Genomic DNA, 21,441 nt, shown 5'->3' with positions numbered 1-21,441 from the left:
CAAACAAAAACATATTTTTTTTTTAAAATTAGAGATCAAACTAAACAAATTATAGAATACATAAGTACATTATTGATTAACAACTTGCAATCATTAATATATTCCACAAAATTTAAAAATGTAAAAAAAAGTTAGGTTAAGATTTTATTACTTCAGAAAATTTTGTAAATAAAAGATCTGTCATATCAATAAATAAAATTACTATTTATATATGTAATAATAAAATTAATTAAAAACTAAAATTAAATTAATTAGAATAAAAATAATTTAAAAATTCAGAAAATAACATTTATCAAAATTAATTAAATTCTTACTATTCAAGATATTCTCATAATTTAAAAGATCGTGAAGTTTTATCGATAGAAAATACATTGTCATTACGTGAGTAATAACAAGAGAATTTATTTTCATATCAGCATTGTGGTCGAAACAATAAATCTTTTCAATAATTCAGACTTGCAATACACGATTTTTAAATCCGAAATATTTTATATAATATTAAAATCCGTTTGATCACGAAATAATAAATGCACAGTAATTTAAATGCAATACTCATATGGAAAATGTATATGTAAGCACAGATATTGACTGATCTAATTTCAATGAGAGTATTCGAATATCTTTTATCAGGACTGAAATTGGCCGAGTATCGAGGAAGAACAATAATACCTCTGATCGAGTTATCGACTATTTGCCTTCCTCTTCGACGTCGATAAACAGAAAAGTTAATGGACAGTCGTACAAAATGAACGTATGTTTTGTTCTACTATATTTCATCATATGCAATTCATCCATGAAATTTTAACATTAATTAAAAATTATAAACTTTTTTAAAAATTTTTGTATTTTATGATAATTGATAAATAAAAAAATATCAAGATTTAACGAAATATTAATTCCAAATTTAATCTAATCTAATTATACCAGCATTTTTTATCTTTACTTATCAAATATTTACCACACTGTAATAAAACATAATAAAAGTTAAGAAAAAATGATATACTAAAATAAAATTGAATCAATTAAATTCTTAAAAAAAAATATTCTTTAATTTTTAATATAATTTTCTAAATTTATACATGTAATAATTTAAAAAAAAATCTATCTATAAAAAAATAATAATCAAGTTATTTTTTATTTCTCCTACTTCATATAATTTTGTATAAAACATTTTTTTTATAAAAAATAACTTAGTAATTATTTATGTATGTTTCAAATTATACATGAAAGTACCTAGTGTATGCAAATAGAAACGGTATCGTTCGACATGGCCATCAGGAAACGTAATTCGATCATTTCTCGCAATTGTATACGTACGCTATTCTATAGGAAGTAATTCTAATAAAATGAATCCGCATAACGAGCTACCGTGCTCGTCGTACAAAGTGAGAGCCGCTATTGTTTGGGTTGGTATTCGTGATTCAAGGAAGAGAGGTTATGGTCCCAGACTTGGTGTGCAACGATGTTTTACTTTCTACGAAAAATAAAACACATAATTTTAGTTGGTGAGAGAAGAGAGTCTTTACGGTGCATTTAAGATGCAAAAAGCATTCAATACGTAAATAATAATTCATATAAAAATCACGTATCATAAGGTGTTGTTTTACTGTGAAACGAATTCGAAATCTGTCTCAAACTTTTGTTAAAATGTATGTAAATGAAATAACAATCTAATCATTCATAATTTCCTTAATAATATATATATATATATATATATATATATATATATATATATATATATATATATATATAAAGAAGAAAAGAAATTAAATAAAAATAATAAATTAAAAATTTAATCTTTTTTTATAAAATGATATTTTACAAAACAAATATAGAAGAGAAATTTCATCGAACACTGTGTACCGCATATAGTTTTTTCAAAAGAATATTTTTTTTTTTTATTTTATTATAATTTCAAAATATTCTAAAATATTTTAAATTTATGAATAATTGTTACTTTTCTTTTGCATGACAAGTATGCTTCTCGTAACGAAAGTCAAATACAATTAACATGTTAATTAGTTTTGTTTACGATATCAACGAATTCGTCGTGAGAAAGATATATAATTGTAAAGAACATTGATAGAGTTGGAACGTGAATAGAACGATGCCTATTGTAAGTGACGAGGTCTACACAACCACTCTTTATTGAGCGTCTGCACCCTCGGCTACTCGTGGGAAGTAATTATTGGCAGATTAATTCCGACAACGAGTTACCATGGCGGCGAATTGGCCCTCACATTAAAGAAGCGCTTCATTCGATCATTGTTTTCGTCGCGGTGCCACTAGACTCTAGCTCCAGAGGCTGCGCCCACGTCTATCATTCGATGCGCTGAAATGTAATCTCTCGATGCTTTCGAAACTAGATGGCATTGTCCGCTCTTTTATCTCTTTCTCTTTCTATCTTGTACAAAATTCTTTGTCGGAAGAAAGTTACACTCGACTTGTGACAGTGGACATTCGATGCGTCTTTTCGTTCTTTATTCAGTGTCATTATGGATACTTGGTTGAAGTTATCAATTAGAAAAGAGAAGTCTAAACGATATAAATAGAATGATAGAAAAGTGAAAATATTTGTTCTTAGATATTGTGAGTTCGCACAATAATGATTGATAGCGTCAATATTTCAATTTTTTATTATTAAATAGTACTGGATTAATAATTCGATATTACGGTTTGTTTGACTATTAATTTTTGTTTCTCGACGAAAATCAAACATGTTTCAGGTAGATTATAAAAGTTTTCATACTCTATTATAATTTATTTTGTTTAAAAAAATTACAACTATTAAAATGTTTTTTAATGAAGTTTTAAAATACTATTATATATAATAAATATTAAAATATCAATATATATCTTTGAAATATTTTGTAAAAATATTTTATAAAACTACAAAATATAATAAAATATTAGAAAAATTTTATTATTTCTGTTTATCAAATTAATTTTTTTTTTTCTATTTCCACAATCAAATATTTTTCTTGAGATATCATCTATCATCGTATTATCTTCTTATGTTTTAAATCACTTCTTTTATTTTTTTAACATTGAAGATATAATTCATTTTTCATTTCAGTTGAATTAGCTTCTATTGAAACAGAGTGTAATCTATGTTAAATAAATCAAAAAAAATTTCCTATCTCTAAATTGAAAATAATTTATTCCGACAAAGAAATATTACATAAATCTCTTTATTTATATAAAAATTAAATCATGAAAAACTTGAATTTTTAATTATTATGATAAAATGCGATAAATTTACTTTGAAAAATAGCAATTTTTAAAAATGTATGTAATAAAAAAAACATTTGAGAAAATAAAATAAAATAAACAGTCTAAAATAAATAGTAATATTATACCAACATTCTTGAAATACTGAAAATCTTTCTCAGTGGTGACATCTCTCTTATAATTATCCTAAATATAAGAATATATACAAGTCAAATTGCATAAAGAGGATTAGTTACGACTATCGTTGCAAAGAGAAAAGAAATACCAATGTAGTAATAAAAGTTGTTGAATAGTAGTAAAATATGAACGATATAGAATTGTTTCTATGGTTGAACAGTTAAAAGGCTGAGTGAGCGCGAAAAAAAAAGAAGAGAAAATCGTGATGCAAAAAGAATTAGAAATTTCCAAATCGAAATCGATAGAGGTTAGTGTTAATGGTAATGATTGTGGCGCTTGTGTCGTATTCTTAACATTTTTCGTTGGATTGTGAACGTTCGAAAATTAGCTAAATTATTAACCGTTGACAGCTATTCAAGCAAGATCATAATCCTCATATTTTACGCTGTTCATAGATTCCATTATCGTGACTGAGATGTAGTTTCATGTTACATTTTACGGAAGCTGTGCTTCGAAATATGCAACGTATCATGTAGTCATGTCGATCGATCTCGATGATCCGGAAATTACAGCTAATTGAAAAGTTGCAAGCCACGCATAACATGGTTCACAAGATTGCAATTTTTCGTGAATTCATTCACTTTTTAAATAGTATTATATATTAAAATAAAAATTTATATAATAATAAAATTTTAATAGTAATAATAATTATACAATTTTGATTTTTTTCATTTCATTCTAAATATCATTCTGTTAAGGATACTTGGATGGATGGATTTTGGTCTTGATATTTGGATCATATAATTTTAAAGAGAATCTTGAATGATGAATTGATTCGATCTAGATTCGTATCGATACATATCGGCTGAGCGGAAATCGAAGCCTATCGAGAAGGCAAGTGCGGACAGGGAAGGAGTAGTAATCAGTGGACTTCCTGTATCTAAAGTCTTGACTTCGTCGTCTCGTCAGCATTTCTCCAAAGCAGTTCCGGCCGATTGAACAGCCGCTCAAATATTCTCAAGATGCATGTGTAGTTCGTTCAATCGGACGTTTAGAAAGCGAACGTATAGCAGTTTTATTTTTTCATCTGCCTGAGAATTGGAAAAAAACAAAATCAAAAATGCTCTCTTCTCATTTAAACAATATTGGAAATTTAATATATGCTATCTTACGATCCAATTTTATCTTTCTATATATCGGTGGATGATATAATATGATGAATGAAAAATTCAAAGGTTGTCAAGATATTTTAAACTCCTCACATTTTTTTTTTTAACACTTTACTCAAATAATAATTTATACAAACAAAAAATTTTTATTTTCTAGCATTTACCATATCTCAATATGTTGCAAATCATTATATTACGCTATATATCAAGAATGATATAGAAAATAGAAAATTAATATCTGAATATTTTTGTGTTCATATAACTCGCATTAATGATGATTTTGTATAGAAAAGTATTTTAATACAACTTGAACTCGATATAGATAATTATCGATATAGAGATCGATAAAATCTTTATCTTCATCGTTTCAAAATTTTAATGCGGATGAATTCGAGGTCAAAATCGAACTGATAGAACTGAAGAACAGGGGAAGGAAAAAAGAGTATATGAAATCAAAACTTTTATATGTATATATATTTATAAATACTGTAAATTATAATTGTAAATTTATTTTTTTTAATTTCTCTAATTATTCAGGAGTGCCTTTTCTCCCGTTGTTGAGCTTTCAAGAGTCTCAATTGTAAATCCAGAAGTGAAAAAGAATAAGTATAAAATCACGCCGACAGATTAACGAGATCGATGAAAAAAGGAAACGCAGACGAACGCGAGCGTGGATGGATCATAATTTCACGGTGATGAACTTAAACCGGCAATAACTCAGACGGCAACAAACGATTCGCGTGCCCGTATTCGCGGTAATGGGGCATGCCCCGTTACAAAATCACCTTTGCCAGAGAATGTTCGAATGCTTTCGTAGCACCGACCATGTCGACTCCGGTGAAATTTCAACGCAGCTAATTAGAATTGAGATGTATATTATGGACCGACTGGTCGCGACAATGCCTCGTGGAAACGATAATGACCGCAATTAGACTGGTCTGGCCACTGCTCCTTAGGTATTTCTATACCTCTAGATATTTCTATACTTCTGGATGCAGACTCACAAACCAGAAATCGAACCGTTTTAATTCTCGTATTCTTATCTTAAGAAATCTATTTCTACCGTTATTTACTCGTTTTTATACCTAGAAAACGTTTACGTAGAAAAAGTTTAATGAACTCGTTAATTAAACAAACTCGGGATTTATAGAAAGATAAGAGGACAAGACATGGTATATGACCATGTATGGTTTTGAATGATAAGATTTGGATGATGGATGACACGTGTATAAAGTGTCTTCAAGAGGAGAAAAGAATAAATCTATTTTTGCTTTTGAATTATTGTAGGTAATGTAGCTTAAAAAAAATTCACTAACCAAAGTTTAACTTAATGTGTACTTCGAGTATTCATGTATCTGGATAATAAGAACTTAATTTTCAAGCTATTGTAATTTATTTTAAACATTATTATTGATATTTGATATGAATTAGTGATAATAAGGATCATTTACTTTTATATATAAATTAAATTTAACAAATATATTCTGTTAATCTAATTCTCATTTTCATTACTATTTTTTTTAATTAAAGTTTTATTGCACAAATTGTGAAAATAAATTTTGATTGTACATTGTTAATGTACTGATAATTTTTTGATTTAAATTGATATAAATATATTCTTATTTCACAAAATTAGAGAATCGGCCAAATGCCCATAACCTGCAATGCCCTTTCCCACGAATAGAAAAAAATTCCAGTCCTGAAATTAACCTCGTCATGAAAACGTTCGCATATCATCAGTGGCACGATCGCGCGACTGCACGCGGAGAACTTGAAGGGTCGGTGCCCGTTACGACGCACATGGGTCACCCGATTCAAATGATGACGACTATGATGACGATGAAGAGCATCATGACGACGAGAATAAGGACTGCGAGAACTATTCTTTATCTCTGTTTCTCCCGTAGCGTGTGCGGTATACTCTATCTGTCGCGTCTCGCGCGCTTCGTGTCCTCCTGTCAGTTGGCGTGGCGCGCTCGAACGAGCGACAAGTGTTTCGAGTCGTGCGCTCTGAACCTTTGCTTGCCCTATGAACAACTCGAGCAAAACGCGGTAATTTCTGCCTCATAGTTTGTTTCCAACCAACCTCGGGCTACACATTTTTCTCCGATTGTTTCCCTCAAGTCGTGCTAGAAGAAATCTTCTTCTTCGTTGCGATCGTGATATCAGCTTGATGTGCGCGGTAGTTTTGAATGAGTACCTTGAAATATTCTTTTTTGAGACGCTATATATGTAGAATATAGTTCGCCCTTAGTTAATCGACATACGTCGTATATAATTAAGGTTTTGCTGGTATCGAATTTCCGGCATCTTGTCGAATCGGTAAACAGTTCGATAGTCCTCGAAAACGCGTTGAGTTTGATAATTTCGGAATCTTGAACGATTTAACAAAACTCGTGATTGGGAAATACAAATTTAGAAGAAGATCGGTAAGTACGAGATATGAATAACAGAATAGATATTAAATATTTATATCAGTTATTGTGTACATCTTTGGCATTATTTTGAGAATTCTTGTTTAAAATATTTCGTTGTCTTTCGTATTCTTCAATTTATTCAAAGTAATTTTCAAGTGAAATGTTTAAAATCTCATATAAGAAAAAAGTTATCACATTTTAAAAGACAAAAAACCAATTATTACCATGCTTTATTTAATATATATTTTTTAACGAATACTATGCACCATACCGGATACATTGTTTGTTTATCACAAAGTTAGGTTATGTTTTACCAAAAGATACTTCGCAAGGATGCATTACGAAAATTGACTATTTATTGTATGGCATATGAAACAATTTTAAAATTAGTCATCAGTCATGGATTATTAAAAGATATCAATATGTATTAAATTTATTATTAAATTAATTGATTTCTAATAATTTAAATATACCTTACATGGACATCATATTTTCTATTTAATAAAAAACAAAAGTTTTATTTCTTAAAGTTGCTTTTCTTAAGTTTTTTGACAAGTTTTGAATCATACCAGTCATTTGAAACATTTCGAAATCAAAATAATATAAAAGTTTTAGACTCTTAATTGGAATAATTTAACAAGTAAAATTATTAAATTATCTCCGATTTTGTTAAAATTTATCGTGTAAAAAAATAAGAAATAAAGTAATTGATGTAAATTTACAAATATTCTAGATTTCTCGTTAATTTGAATAGGACGCAAACAATCTTTAGAAATAAAAGAAAATAATCATGGCAAAAAATTTTACCGAGATTGTTGGACAGTCTCATTTCGACGAGTCGATTAACTTGCTACCCACGTGAACGCATGCAGGGCAGTTCTTGCGTTGCGAAAGAAACAGATCGATTTTAAAGCTCGTTGAAACGTTCGTCTCTCTACCGAAGCAATCGAGCATACGAGAACCGAGCGCATACTTATAGCCGTTTTGCAATTCGATTCACCGATGCGTGCACTTGCTGTCTCGAGAATAATACCCCAGCTGGGCAAACCTCCGACATTTTATATTTTTTAATTTTAAATTTACATCCCTCAACTTGCATCAAATCCATTAATTTCACTGTCCTCGTTCAATATCTCTCTGTCATCGCAAATGGAAATTCCCGTTACAATGATTTCTTTTCTGCCCCGTCTTCGAAATATTTTCCTTTTATTTTTCTTTATATTTTCGATTCTCGTTTGACACTAATTTTCAAATAGAACGAGTTTTATTTCATTTGGCTGATATCATTCAACGCAACACTTTCAATAAATTTGTAATTTAAATTTAAATTTAAATTAAGTTGAAATAAGAGAAAGATCGTTCTGAAGTTTTATTTTTTTAAATTTATTTTATAACAGTAATCAATATATATTTATATAATACCGATTAAGCGAAGTTGGGTTAAGTTTTAAGAACTTAATGTAGTTTTGACACTCAAAATTGTCATATTTTATTTTTATCCATCGAGTTATTTTTATATCCACTATTGAAAAAATACAAAAGAAATTTTTGATAAAAAAGATAGTCGAAAATTCGACGATCTTGTTTAAGATTTTATTAATTATTGAAAAACTGTTATTTCTGAACTGATCATTTGCGCAATAAACGGTTCGAATTAAGATCAGTCAAGCAATGGACATCTAGGGAGACGAGTTGCGTTTTACAACGTATTCGAGCCACGGGAACGAATTTTAATGTAACATATTTCTCCTAATGTTTCCTTGTTCCCGGCAAATACAATGAATACCGCCTCTGCGATACGATCTTTTCGTTTGAAGCTTCGGTGAAAGCGTACCACGAATTAAATTTTATCCTGTAACTTGTCGAAGCTGAACGAAATTATTGCTCGTTAGATCGATACTCACTACTTTCCAACCTAGCGTTATTCGATTTCTTTGTTACGTACTCTTGCGGTCCCATAAATTGATCGATTTATCCCTCTAGATTGACATTTATTCACCGTCATCGGAATTATTCGCTTTCGAAAAATCTCTATTTCGATGATCCAATCCCACGTTGCGTTGCGTTGCGTTTCCATCGCGATAGAGTTGGGCGATTTAGGTGACCAGCGACACCTGTTGTCGTCGTATCTTGTTACGTTTGTGGTTGCCGGACGGAATTTGAACGAGCGACATAATAAAAAATTGTAATTGGAATTGAAAACAGTACACGGTGTGAATCGCTAATGTAACTGGATAATATTTGAGAGAAAGAATTGCAACGGAAAGTATTTGCACACTATTGTATTTATTATAGCATTTAGATATTAATTAATTGGGTCAATGTATATTATATTTCGTATCATTTAGTAGTACTTTCATATTATTATAAAAATGAAATCTAGAACAGGATAAGAAAATGCTTCATTGAAAAATAAATAAAGATATATGTGCAAATACTTTCTATAACCACTGTATACCCTCAAGTCATATCAAATATATAAAAAAATTAATATATTTTTCAAAACAGTAAGTAAAAATTGTTTAAATTAAGAATCTTTATTTTGTTGTAGAGATTTTGAAGACACTTTATTATTATAAAAATCCAGATATGATTGTATTGTACCCGCTCATAAAATAAATTTATGTAAATATTTTCCATCGTTGTAAATCTTTCGTAATAATTCGTAATAAAAATTAAAGAATGTTGTCACAGTCACGAAAATGACATTTGTCCAGTTAGATTGGCAATCCGTTATACCATGGTACTGTGTGATGTAAATGAGTTTGTTTGTGGCATGCCGCATCGACTTCCTTCGGTGTCGGTCGCGTAGGAATACATTATCTTTTATTACTCGACTCGACGAGTAGTTCTCTTCTCTCTGACTGCATTGTTTCCGCTGGAAAATCACGAGTATCCCCTTGATTGAGCACCTAGAATTTTCTCCTAGTTGATTTTCAAGCGCCTTTCGTCAAGTCGGTGACCTTTGAATTTCGCCTCCGGCTACCGACGGTTGAATGTAAACGAAAGCGGAAAAGAAACGAGGGAAAAAAAATGCTCGTTTGTGTCGCGAGAAACCCGATTGCTTCGGGAAATTCTTTAACCCTTTTCTACCGACTATAAACATTCAACGTCGAATGTACAATATGTATATATATATATCAAATATAGCACACTAGTTTACTTAAAGTTTTCCAAATGGGGATAATGAAAAATTTAAATTTTATTAAATATAAAAATATCATATACATTTATAAATAATAATCGATCGACGCGATAATTAAAAATTGTTATCATATGAAATTTAATTCATATGAAATTCTTTTTGAATAAAACAAATAATATATAGTCAATTTTTATGAAAAAAAATATCTAAAAAATTATTTAAAAAATCCAAGAGGATAGAATTTGATATATTTTTAAAATAAATATTACTGTTGCAACATTAAAATCCAAAGTATATTAATAGTTTTATTTAAGAAATAGTTAAATTTACGGATAAGACTTCGAGATAAGTTTTCAACACAAAGTTTAAAAAAATGGAAAAAAAATCCAATTCGTAGTCAAAATCAGATGGTGAAAGTGTTCCCTTAGCGTTTTCATCGATCACAATGGGAAAGGAGGGAGGGATCTCTCCCTGCTGTAGCGAAGGAACGTTAATATTTTCCACTTCCTTCCGGACTTGCGACCTTTCCCCAACTAAAGCTCATCCTAACTCGTTTAACCAGCGGTGTTACTATGTATACTAAACACGCGGTTGACAGAGAACGTATATCAGTCAGCTTCTAACCGTTTGCCTCTCCCTGCATTCACTTTGCGCACGCGTTCACGCTTGAAGACGAGCAATTAACTGTCCTAGTGTTTGAAAACTTGTTAACTGTACCATACCTCGTTTGCATATTTATTTTTGTGCATGTTGATTTCTAATAATACAAATGTTGGAAACTTATATTATTCAATATCGAAGTTAATTGATTGAATTATAAACAATTGAAGTTTGCGTTAAATGGATAATATAGAGTAAGACAGTTTTGTATGGAAGAATTATTTTATTCTATCTAGCTTGATTTAACGAATTGTTTATAAAAACTTAAGAGCCGATATTTTTATACACCAACTTTTGTATTTGTTTTAACCTCTGGAATCAATTGTTAAATAATGTTTCACGAATACTTTTTCCGTATTTCTGTAGAATTGGATAAATTTTATTTAAATAATGAATAAATTCTTTAGAAATGATTCAATAACTAATAAAATAGAAATAAATCTGTAACATTAATTTATTCTTTAATGGATCCGAACTTAACCTATTTTCTAGAAATGGAATCAATTGTTGAATAATGTTTCACGAATATTTTTTCCGTATTTCTGTAGAATTGGATAAATTTTATTTAAATAATGAATAAATTCTTTAGAAATGATTTAATAACTAATAAAATAGAAATAAATCTGTAACATTAATTTATTCTTTAATGGATCCGAACTTAACCTATTTTCTAGAAATGGAATCAATTGTTGAATAATGTTTCACGAATATTTTTTCCGTATTTCTGTAGAATTGGATAAATTTTATTTAAATAATGAATAAATTCTTTAGAAATGATTTAATAACTAATAAAATAGAAATAAATCTGTAACATTAATTTATTCTTTAATGGATCCGAACTTAACCTATTTTCTCGAAATGGGAATAATTTATTATAACTTTTAATTCGAAATTCTTATTGCTTTTTATCATCAGTTCGTTTATCTTTGAATTATGTAGACATTAGGATAAAAGAAATCGAATGTTTAGATTAAAGTATCGATTGCAATTCGAAGAGCGATGATGAGTGTTTAACGAGATCGTAGAATTACTTTCTACTTGAATCTTCGATGAGTCGACCAACAAGATACCGGTCAAACCTGAAGTGATATTATGTAATTCGATACTTGAACGAAGTCTTGTCGATATAAAAATATTTTAGGCGTATGAATAATAATGATATACTAATACAAATATATTTTGGCTCGATTCCTCCAACCAACTGAAACATAAATTCATGAATGAGAAAAGATAATTTTATTTGAAGAAAATTTATTTATTCTTTTCGAATAAATCTGTTTAAATGAAATTCGATTATTCGTTATTCAAAACAGATAATTTATATTTATAAATGGAAAAAAAAAGCTAAAATATCATTTATTTTATAAAGTTAAAAACTTTTTACAATTTTTAGTATTGTAATTTCTAACTAACTTAAAACAAACTAATTCCTATTCGAAACTATTTTTACATCGTGTTATTGGAAATATCAAATATCAAATTATTGATATATTTTTACTCGGTGAAGTTTACTTGCTGAAACATGATATGATCGACGGCAGAACAATTGCATAATTCGTCGTATATTACGCATAGCCAGATCGAAACACGAATGTGAAATCACCGGGAAAAAACTCATTGTGGATTTGTGGAAATGCAGCATCAGACACATTGTTTTTCGCGGGAACATTGATAGTGGATTTCTAAGCTTCTTTTTATAGAACATGTCGTTGGTTCGTGCACTCCACGGATCTGTTACGTTCGCATTTTTCATGCATCTGTGTGTGGAATGTTCGTTCACAGCGTGTCGCTTCAAAAAGATCGGCGATAAAAGATGCCCTACAAAACGTGGTTACATAATGGTGACTCCCTAATCTCGTGCCTAGAGGTGTACATGCATCTATTGTCTTTAGATGTTCGACGAAAAAATAGAATCGATCGAACGTGCGAAACGAAATTAGGGCTACCCATTGAAATTCACATTCCATTTCGTCGAATATATAGTATAATAATCTATATATCTCGAACCTTGTTATTTTCTCATTTATATATATATTATATAATAAAACATATGGTAAGGTAGAAATGTAAGAAACATATCGAAACTGAAATATTTAACTCACGATTAATATTATTATTTCGGATAGATATAATTATCTATGCCGATTTTTAATTTAAAATCTTCGAAAACTGGTCAAAGAGTTACGTTGTAAATATTTAATAACGTGACGAAACTTGTGGTGGCGATTCTTTATACTTTCGTCCACTTTCACTCTCTTCTTACCTCGTTCTAATCATCAACCTACCAGTGTAGATATTTTTTTTTTTAAATAGGAAACGATTCATTTCCGGTATAGCCTAGTTTCATCGATCGATAACTTTTTTGTTAATTAAACGGCTGCTACGTATTCCATCGCGCTGGAAAGGAATTTCAGTATTTAAAAATTGATGGTCGAGCATTTCTCTCGTTGGATAGTTTTCTCTTGAGCATGCTCGCTATTCATCACTGATATCGGAAACGGAAGTTGGCGCGATAAAAGGAAGCGGTAGATATCGTGTACTAAAAAAATTGCTGGAGTCATTTTAATACTGATTGGTGGAAATGTGGATGGGATTTTGGAAAAGATTTTTATCCCTAAAATAAAAACAATATATTTTGATGATGAAATAATAAAAGAAAAGAAAAATCGAATAAAATTTTTTATCAAAATAAATATCATTTCATTCATCAATTCATTCTTCGTAACGTCGAGAAGAAATACGATTTTTTTTTTTTTTTACTTTCGAAAGTGTGAAAAATAAATAACGCTTGACAGATTTTATCATCAGTTACACTCATTAAAATTGGTAATGAATAGTTGAGATTCGCAATAACAACGCTTATATCGCGGTGAAATCATCGATGACGAGTCACGAGAGAAACGCTTGTTAAAATGTCTCGGCGAGAATTAGACTTTCGATTCTTTCTTCGATTTACGATCTTTCGACTTATATCGATAGAAACCGTATGCGCATGCGTATGCGTAACTAAAGAAAAATGTCATCCTCGCATTCACAGCGATCCTCGTTTTAGATCCAGCTATCAATTTTCTTTTGTTCGTTCTCTTTCTTATTTTTGCATAAGATTATTCCATATTTTTTGATCGTTTACGTTTAGTATATAATAAAATCGATACAATAATGTAATAAGTATAATAGATTCGATAAAATTTTAATAAAACTTTCGATTGACGTATGTATTATTGTCATCATAATATATTGTCATGTATTAATAAACATTGATTTATAATCAATAATTTGTAATCTAACATTAATAAAATTGAACGTCCGACAGCACACGTTCGCGACAAGTGCACGAATCTTTAAACACGAAAACATAACAGGAACGAACGTGGTCGAAAAGACAGGTTATCTCTGTGGCCTCATTTTTCACAAAGCCGTCACGCTAGAAGCGTTAATTTATCAAAACGAGGTAAAACCGACATGCTCTCGTCGTCGAGGGTTCATCCAAAAAACGAGAACAATAGCTGTATCTAGTTCCTTCACAAAGGGAAGTTGAAGCTGGGCAGAAATTCCTATCTTTGCGATCTTTCTTGCCCGGGGCAATTTTTCTTACAACAACTCGAAATTATCGGGAAAACTCGGCGGAAATTTCCGTCACGGAAGGCACGATTATCCCCGTTATTGGAACATGAATTAGCATGCAACCGACTGAACATGCCTTTCCATGTGGAACGCGTGAAGAATGCGAATTCTTTTCTACCGATAACTGTAGCTGTTCCTCCGTTAATCAACTGTACGTGTTTTCAGGTGATCAATAACGGACCGAGGAACGATACTGACAGCTGCGACGGTTTAACAAACGGTGAGTCACGCGTCATCGACGCATCTCCTCTTCCTTCTCTTTTCTTTTCCTTCGTTTATCGTTTATAGCGATAGGGTCTTTACTCTCGTAAAGAACCCTAACTGGCTATAAAAAGCGGCGCGTTAGATCCGATAGGAGCCGTCGGTAAGCTTTAGCTTCATTGACCGAATCCCGCAATGAAAAGACTGCTGCCACCCTATTGCACAAGCGCTCTCTCTGCCGGTACTCCCAAATATCAATTGAACGAATACCACTGTATACTGTGTAAAATGTATATATCGAACATTACAAATACAATAATTTAATTCACAATTGCTCGCCATGCTTTAAAAGGTATATATTCGAAATTTTGAATAGATACATCTTTTACTTATTTTCTGGATAACATATATCACATTTTAATCTCATATATGTGACATTAGAATTTTTATAGGTTAGTTCGGTCAACGATTACATTCATAATGTAATCAACGAGTTTATTATTTTTAACGATTATATATATACATGTATATACACGTTTATGTTAATTTTTTTCTACGTCTAATAGATAATAATAATTTCAGATGTAAATAATCATTCTAGGATAAAATATTAGAATAAAACCGTGGCAAAAATCAGATGAAAAGGAAATATTTCATTCCATTAAAACAATAATTAAAAAGTATTGAAAGTAAAATTTCTACATTATGAATAAAATAATTTGTTATATAAAAATTCATATTGTTTTTAAAAAAATTCTTCGTTAAAACAAAACAATTTATCATAAACCCGGAGAGACACGAAATTCGAAATCCTATCTTATCTTTGCAGGCAATAATATAAAATATAAAATAACACCTAGGGAAAGATTAAGAGGAATTAAAAGCCCAATAATTCAAACATTTAATGAAAACGATTTATTATCTCAATGTGAAATTATTCATTTCACCGATTCCAAGGAGATAACCCTCACTCAATGGTGAAGATGACTCTCAAGCACATACCGCGAGAAGAGAGCTCAAGCGTATAATACGAATAAATACTGTGTAAGTAGGAGAGACAAGGGTCAGGGTTTTGGCGGTTCGTGGTAAATCCAACGTATGGCTACGGCCCTGACTTTGCCCTTCGGTCATTATTGTCTGTCGGAGCGGTCGCCACATTTTCTCACGCTACTTCAGCTGCTTCTTATTCGCGGTGCAATGATCTCCCTTCTCGTATATTGCCCGCACATCTGCCTCAAAATTACATCCTGACCATGGGTATGCATTTTTATTTTATTTTTCTCCCACTTTTCTCTCGCCCTCCCTTCCATTGCTGCCGAATCTCGAAAAACGTGTTCAATCACCGAGGAAAGTGTATTTATTTTCGCGATTCTGCGAATTGATCGATTATTATTCAGATACTTCTCGTCATGTTAACTCTCGAACGAATCACTTTCGATCGAAAATTATCCGCGTCACGTGCGGACTCAGTCTACTACGAACGTTTGTAGGATACGATCGAAAGTAATATTTTTATTTTACAATATGATAAATTGAAGATATTATTTTGCATTTACAGCAAACAATTTTTGTGCAATAATTATATATATATATTTCTCGATTCGAGATCAGTCGATGCATCTTTCGTGTGATAATCAGTTTAATATCTCTTATGGATTCAACTTCTTATTCTCCTTTGAATGCTTTAGTTTTCGCGAAAAGTTCAATTTAGCTCGAAAATAGGTCGAAAACGATCAATTCTTGCGCCTACTTTCGCTACTAATCGCTTTTCAAATGTATATTTCAATGTGTTTTAATTGATCATTAGTTCGACGTTTTCGACGCCATAAGAAAGCCATCTCGCGGACGGAATTTTAATGAAAAATGTAAAGAATCGCATCATTACCTGCTAACTTTTTAAGGACATTCGCTTCCTCTGGAATCTGTATTTGCTTTCGATTTTCATTTCTTTAACCCATATATCAATTGATCATTCTGAATTTCTTCAAAATTAATTGATTGTAATGTGAATTAAAACAGAATTGATTAAATTACTTTTTTTTAACTGCATGCTTGAATTCAGGGGACTTGAAGTAACTAAAGCTACTTTACCGATGAAGCTTCTTATTCATTTAACTTGAAGTATTTTTTCAAATTCCTATGCTCGTTTCCAGTCATCAATTAAGCTGGCTTAATTAACTCGGCTTTAAATCGCTTTACTGAAATAATTCGAGTAATTTGAAATTATCTTATTAATGTAAACCTATTATTGAAACACTTGATTTGAATAACCTTTCAAATTAAATTTAATAGTTCCTTTAATTTTCGTTAACTCGAAATAATACGTCTTGAACGATGAATTCATATGATGTAACTTCAAGCAAATTAACAAATATATTATGTTATATTGAAAAGCAATTATATGCCAATTTAAACTAAAAATTAATCAAAATTTCGGCCATTTGAATAAACAAACTTCAAATAATTGAAGAATAATTATTTTAAATAAATTATTTTCCTTAAATTCGCTTCCTTGTATAGCTTCGTATTTCAAAAAATATTACTATAAATCTGTTGAAATACAGGATAAGTGGAGTGGGGCGGAACGATAAATCGGGTAAATTCGACTTTATTCGGGCAGAACCGTTTCCGCATTGAGAACTCGAACGCTTCTAACTTATGCTTCCGGATTGTGTTATTTATATCCGCATAATTATATAATTTTTCGAAAGAAAATCATTGCATACCGAGAAACAGAGAGAAAGAGAGAGAGAGAGAGAGGTAGGAATGAACGATTAATTGGCGATTGGAAGATCGTCGAGTGGAAAAAAAAGAAAGAAAGAAAGAAATGATTAGAATAGAATTGAATAGAAAATGATTTTACAAACTGTTCTTTACTTTCATTTCTTGACAGCTCTCGCTGAAACCGATTCCCGTGGTTTATGGTGTATGCGTGTCTCTCGGTGGCGACGCTTCGTGAGGAACTTAATTCAGCGAATCCGCAAAAGATCTGCTCGTTACGAGCTCGAACGTGATGTGGCGGATTTTCACTCGTAAAATCGAGAATGATCTACTTCCCTTTTGATGCATGGCCATCGAGTGGCGAAACTTACAACTCTCTCGGTTCTTTCTAATCTAGATAAAAATAGGGTAAAATTGAGATCTGAGCGAGTCAAATTGGTACCATTGTTTTTCTAACATATGATTATACCAACACGTGATATTAGATTCAATATAGCATCTACAGTATTATCTTCGGTAAAATGTTTTGAATTAAATAACAATGCAAGAAGAAAAAGAAAATTTTTATTTTTTTTCATATTATGAAGAAGAATATAATGAGAATATAGTGAAAAATTAGATATACAGCTAATAACTTTAATAAAAAGTATTTTTAATTAATACCTTTCAATTTGATTAAAATATATCGTGCTATGATTTCAAAAAACATAATAGTTTCTCTTTTGGCATTTCAAACGCAACGATTGTAAAGAAAAAAAATTGTATATCGTGCAAAACTCGTATATCTAATTATATAAAACGTGATGTATATTGTATTCAATTTCTTTAAATGTCTTTAAATTCTTTAAATGTAATAATAATAAATTTAAATTAACAATATAAACATTATAATTTATAAAAAAGTTAGGTTAGGTCAAATTAATGCTACATTCTTATTGCTTGCTTTCTAATAACTCGTGTAATAGTAATCACAATTCAGATTCATAAATTTTATCTTATTTTTTGAATTATATTCACTCTTATTTGCCTTAAAAAGTATAATAAGAAAAGAAATAAAGGAAGAAAGAAAAGAAACTAATATCATGATAACATTTGTTGAATAAAATCTGGTATATATTTGCACTTAACTAACGTTAGAGTCGAAGAAAAAAATTGCATCAAACGATTGTGAACGATAATAGATATGAATAATATTACAAAACCTTATTTTCGTCGCATGCACGGGTGCGAAAAGCGGTTGAATCACCGTGAAGTTAGCAGATCTTCACAGCGATTAAATCGACAAACGATCGAGAACCAGGTTTTGGGAATTCTCTAGGTCGTAACAAAAGAAAGTACCGGAAGAAAGACACGAGTTCCAGTTGATTATAAATCGCACGAGATATCTATCTTTCCGACCTGCATTCTTTTCAATTGTTTGAGGAATTTTAATTTCGAATAGGATTCCACGAACTTTTTTAAAGGAAGAAAGCTTGTCGAACGTATAACGATCGAGGCTAAAAGATTTAACTATATCGATTAAGTTATCGAAAAGTATCGATAATATCGAAATTCGATATATTGATAATATCGTTACAGCAAGTGAAATAATATGTAAAACTTAATGTTAATTAACGATAAATAATTGATGAAAAATAAATTTTTAATCACATTTAAGTATATTTATACTTACGTTCTTATTTTATTTTTAATTACGATTGATGACTAAAATATTTAATGCGATTTATTAATTAATACAACTTTCATGTTTATTGTAATCTTTATAATCGATCCTTCAAAGATATTGATTCATATATTAACTTTTGTATTTAATAAAATTTATGTATATACGAAAACAACAAATTTTTCTATTAAAATAAATTTTTGTTATTTAACAATCGTATGTTTAAAAAATTAGTACAATAATAAATATGGTAAAAATTGTTTAAATAATTTGCTAAATAAATCGGTTAATAATTACTTAATCAATCGATTTAATTAAATTAATTTCAATTTTTTTGATGATTTAAGTTTTTTAATTATATATTTTAATTAATGAATTTGATCAAAAAATAACGTCATCAATGAATCCATTAATAAATTTCATCAATTGTATTAACGGTTCTTTGGCGAAATGATCAATTTGGTGGAAAAAACATTATATTTGAAATGATTACCTTCGGAATTGGAACAACGACGCTTTCTACAACAATTTCTACGACAACCGATGACGTATCCACGTTAAACGATGAGATATTTACGATCACTTATTCGTTTTAATATAGTATTCTTTACGCCAGTTCAATTCGAAAATTTGGTTTAATATGATAAGAATGCATTGTTTACTTTACCTTGAAGGCATAAAAGATAGGTACATGGCGGTTAATGCCGCGTATTTTTCTATCCGATTAGCAGCTATGCGAAGCCTTACGCAAAAGTATATACAAGTTGCCTGTTTGATACGGTTTTCGCCCGGAAATGCTTCAGTACAATCCGCGGCAATGTGCGAGGAGGTTTCCATCAGGGAGAGAATCGCTTTGTTGGAGGGTGAATAAAAAAAAACCTGACCGCAGAGATCTACCGATTATCATTTTAATTTTTCTTTCTTCACGATTAAATGCTTATCTCGAATCCACTATCCCTTTTTTTGAAATTTTTTCTACTTTTTCACATGTAAAATTATTCACTTTTATTTTTTCCACTCGAAATTATGAAATTAATCTTCAAACATTTTGCTGCTATTATATTATTATCTAATCTTTCCTACATAGATTGGTTTTTCCGCTTGATGTAAAACAGATCTACCATAATGCTTTTCAAATATTTTCTATCTCTTTCGCATCTATGTTATCGTGTTTCTGATTGGCTAGATATACTAGCGACACGGTAACATTGTGTTGTTCCGTGTATATCCATCTAACTACAATCAATTTTCAAACATCTTTGCTACGGTTATGTGATTTGTTCTTTTTTAGGACGAAAGATGGCACCGGTGTTGGGTGTACCACCTCCTCCACCACCTGCTCCTCACATGGGACCAGATGGATTGATCTTGCCGAGAAAACCGTACAATCCCTATCTCTCATCCACGAATCACAAAGATCTTCGAAGGGAATTATTATTCAATCAGAAAGTGTAAGCTTCTTTTAATCCATATTTGTGATATGGAACTTGGATATTAATCTTTTAAGCATTGAATTATATTAGCATAATTTTGTATACACGATAGAACATCTTTGTGACACGCTACATATGGTATCTCTGAATGTGGTATATCATTATAACATATCGGAAGATTCCAAAGAAATGATACATATGTTTCATTTGCATTTTAAGAATATAATAAATATTTTATAACTGATTTACGTCATAACTTAAGCAAAAGTATTATTTTTATTCTTGACATGTCACAAAGTACAATGAAATCTGAAGTCAAATATCCATGAGATAAATTAATGCAAATATTAACACAAAATAGAATTTTTAACATGCTCTTAAAATATGTTATTGAAAAAAAAGATATTGAATTATATAATTAAACTTTTGTAAAAAAAATTATTTTAATTTTTTTAATTTAAATTTATTGTAACACAAAAATATTTTTTTTAATATTTAAATAATGATTTGTATTATGACAAAAGTTTTTTATTTTTTAGTATCTATGTGTATATATATGCATACATATATAACAGAAAAGAGACTTTCGCACTTCGCACGCCTATCATCGAGAAAATCGTTTCCTGTTAACATATGCCTTCTCTGTAATTCATTCCCAGTTACTTTTATGGTTTAAACAGGTCCGCTATTCAATTGAAAGGTTGTTCGCGCGCATTTTTCTCATCGTAGCAATTTTCGCGCGCAGCCCATAATCTTTGTCGGCGAGATACGTTCGGCCACATAATTAGCTAATCGATTTTCACTTTCTTCCAGTGGCAAAAACGTGTTGAATCAAAAAAGCGAGCTTCAACGAGCGCTCGAGAAACAGAGAGAAGCTGCCTCGAGGAGAGAAGCTGAAAGAAATCGAGAAGAGAACTACAAAGACGATCCCCGAACTGCCTTACAAAGAGCAATCGAGCAAAGGGCAAAGCACATTGAAATGACAGTTAATATTTTTTATCTATCTTTTCTATTTTTATACAAAACGCTTTTCTTCTTTTTAATTAAATTTTTACGCCTT

General features: G+C 30.4%; 1 protein-coding gene and 3 long non-coding RNA genes across 7 annotated transcripts in view; 3 read left to right on the top strand and 1 right to left on the bottom strand.

The window, feature by feature from the left end:
* LOC100864983 (uncharacterized) overlaps window positions 1–21,441 on the top strand; it is a 32,277-nt gene that overhangs the window by 9,280 nt on the left and 1,556 nt on the right. For both annotated transcript variants that reach the window (XM_086915991.1, XM_012495394.3), the window contains exons 3-5: window positions 14,529–14,583; window positions 20,240–20,399; window positions 21,195–21,366. In XM_086915991.1, coding sequence (XP_086772117.1) covers window positions 14,529–14,583; window positions 20,240–20,399; window positions 21,195–21,366 — 387 coding nt within the window. The remainder of the gene's footprint in view (window positions 1–14,528; window positions 14,584–20,239; window positions 20,400–21,194; window positions 21,367–21,441) is intronic.
* LOC147656236 (uncharacterized) lies at window positions 1,419–2,941 on the top strand. The gene is made up of 2 exons (XR_015294699.1): window positions 1,419–1,649; window positions 2,087–2,941. It is a non-coding gene; the product is annotated as an uncharacterized LOC147656236 (long non-coding RNA).
* On the top strand, window positions 4,107–6,147 carry LOC116415641 (uncharacterized). Its single transcript, XR_015294694.1, has 3 exons — window positions 4,107–4,583; window positions 4,675–4,959; window positions 5,055–6,147. It is a non-coding gene; the product is annotated as an uncharacterized LOC116415641 (long non-coding RNA).
* LOC147656235 (uncharacterized) lies at window positions 15,465–18,560 on the bottom strand. Of its 3 annotated transcripts, none has more exons than XR_015294695.1 (3): window positions 18,488–18,560; window positions 17,442–17,678; window positions 15,465–16,762 (listed from the first exon to the last, which is right to left on the bottom strand). It is a non-coding gene; the product is annotated as an uncharacterized LOC147656235 (long non-coding RNA). The 3 variants fall into 3 exon arrangements; XR_015294696.1 differs by having other exon boundaries at window positions 15,465–15,797; XR_015294697.1 differs by having other exon boundaries at window positions 15,465–15,793.

Source organism: Apis florea, unplaced genomic scaffold (genome assembly GCF_048593485.1).
Source record: "Apis florea isolate Af1SG1 unplaced genomic scaffold, ASM4859348v1 contig_37_pilon, whole genome shotgun sequence".
In the NCBI taxonomy this organism is placed as follows: domain Eukaryota; kingdom Metazoa; phylum Arthropoda; class Insecta; order Hymenoptera; family Apidae; genus Apis; species Apis florea.
The sequence above is the reverse complement of the archived record's forward strand: the minus strand, read 5'-3'. Positions and strand labels throughout refer to the sequence as shown.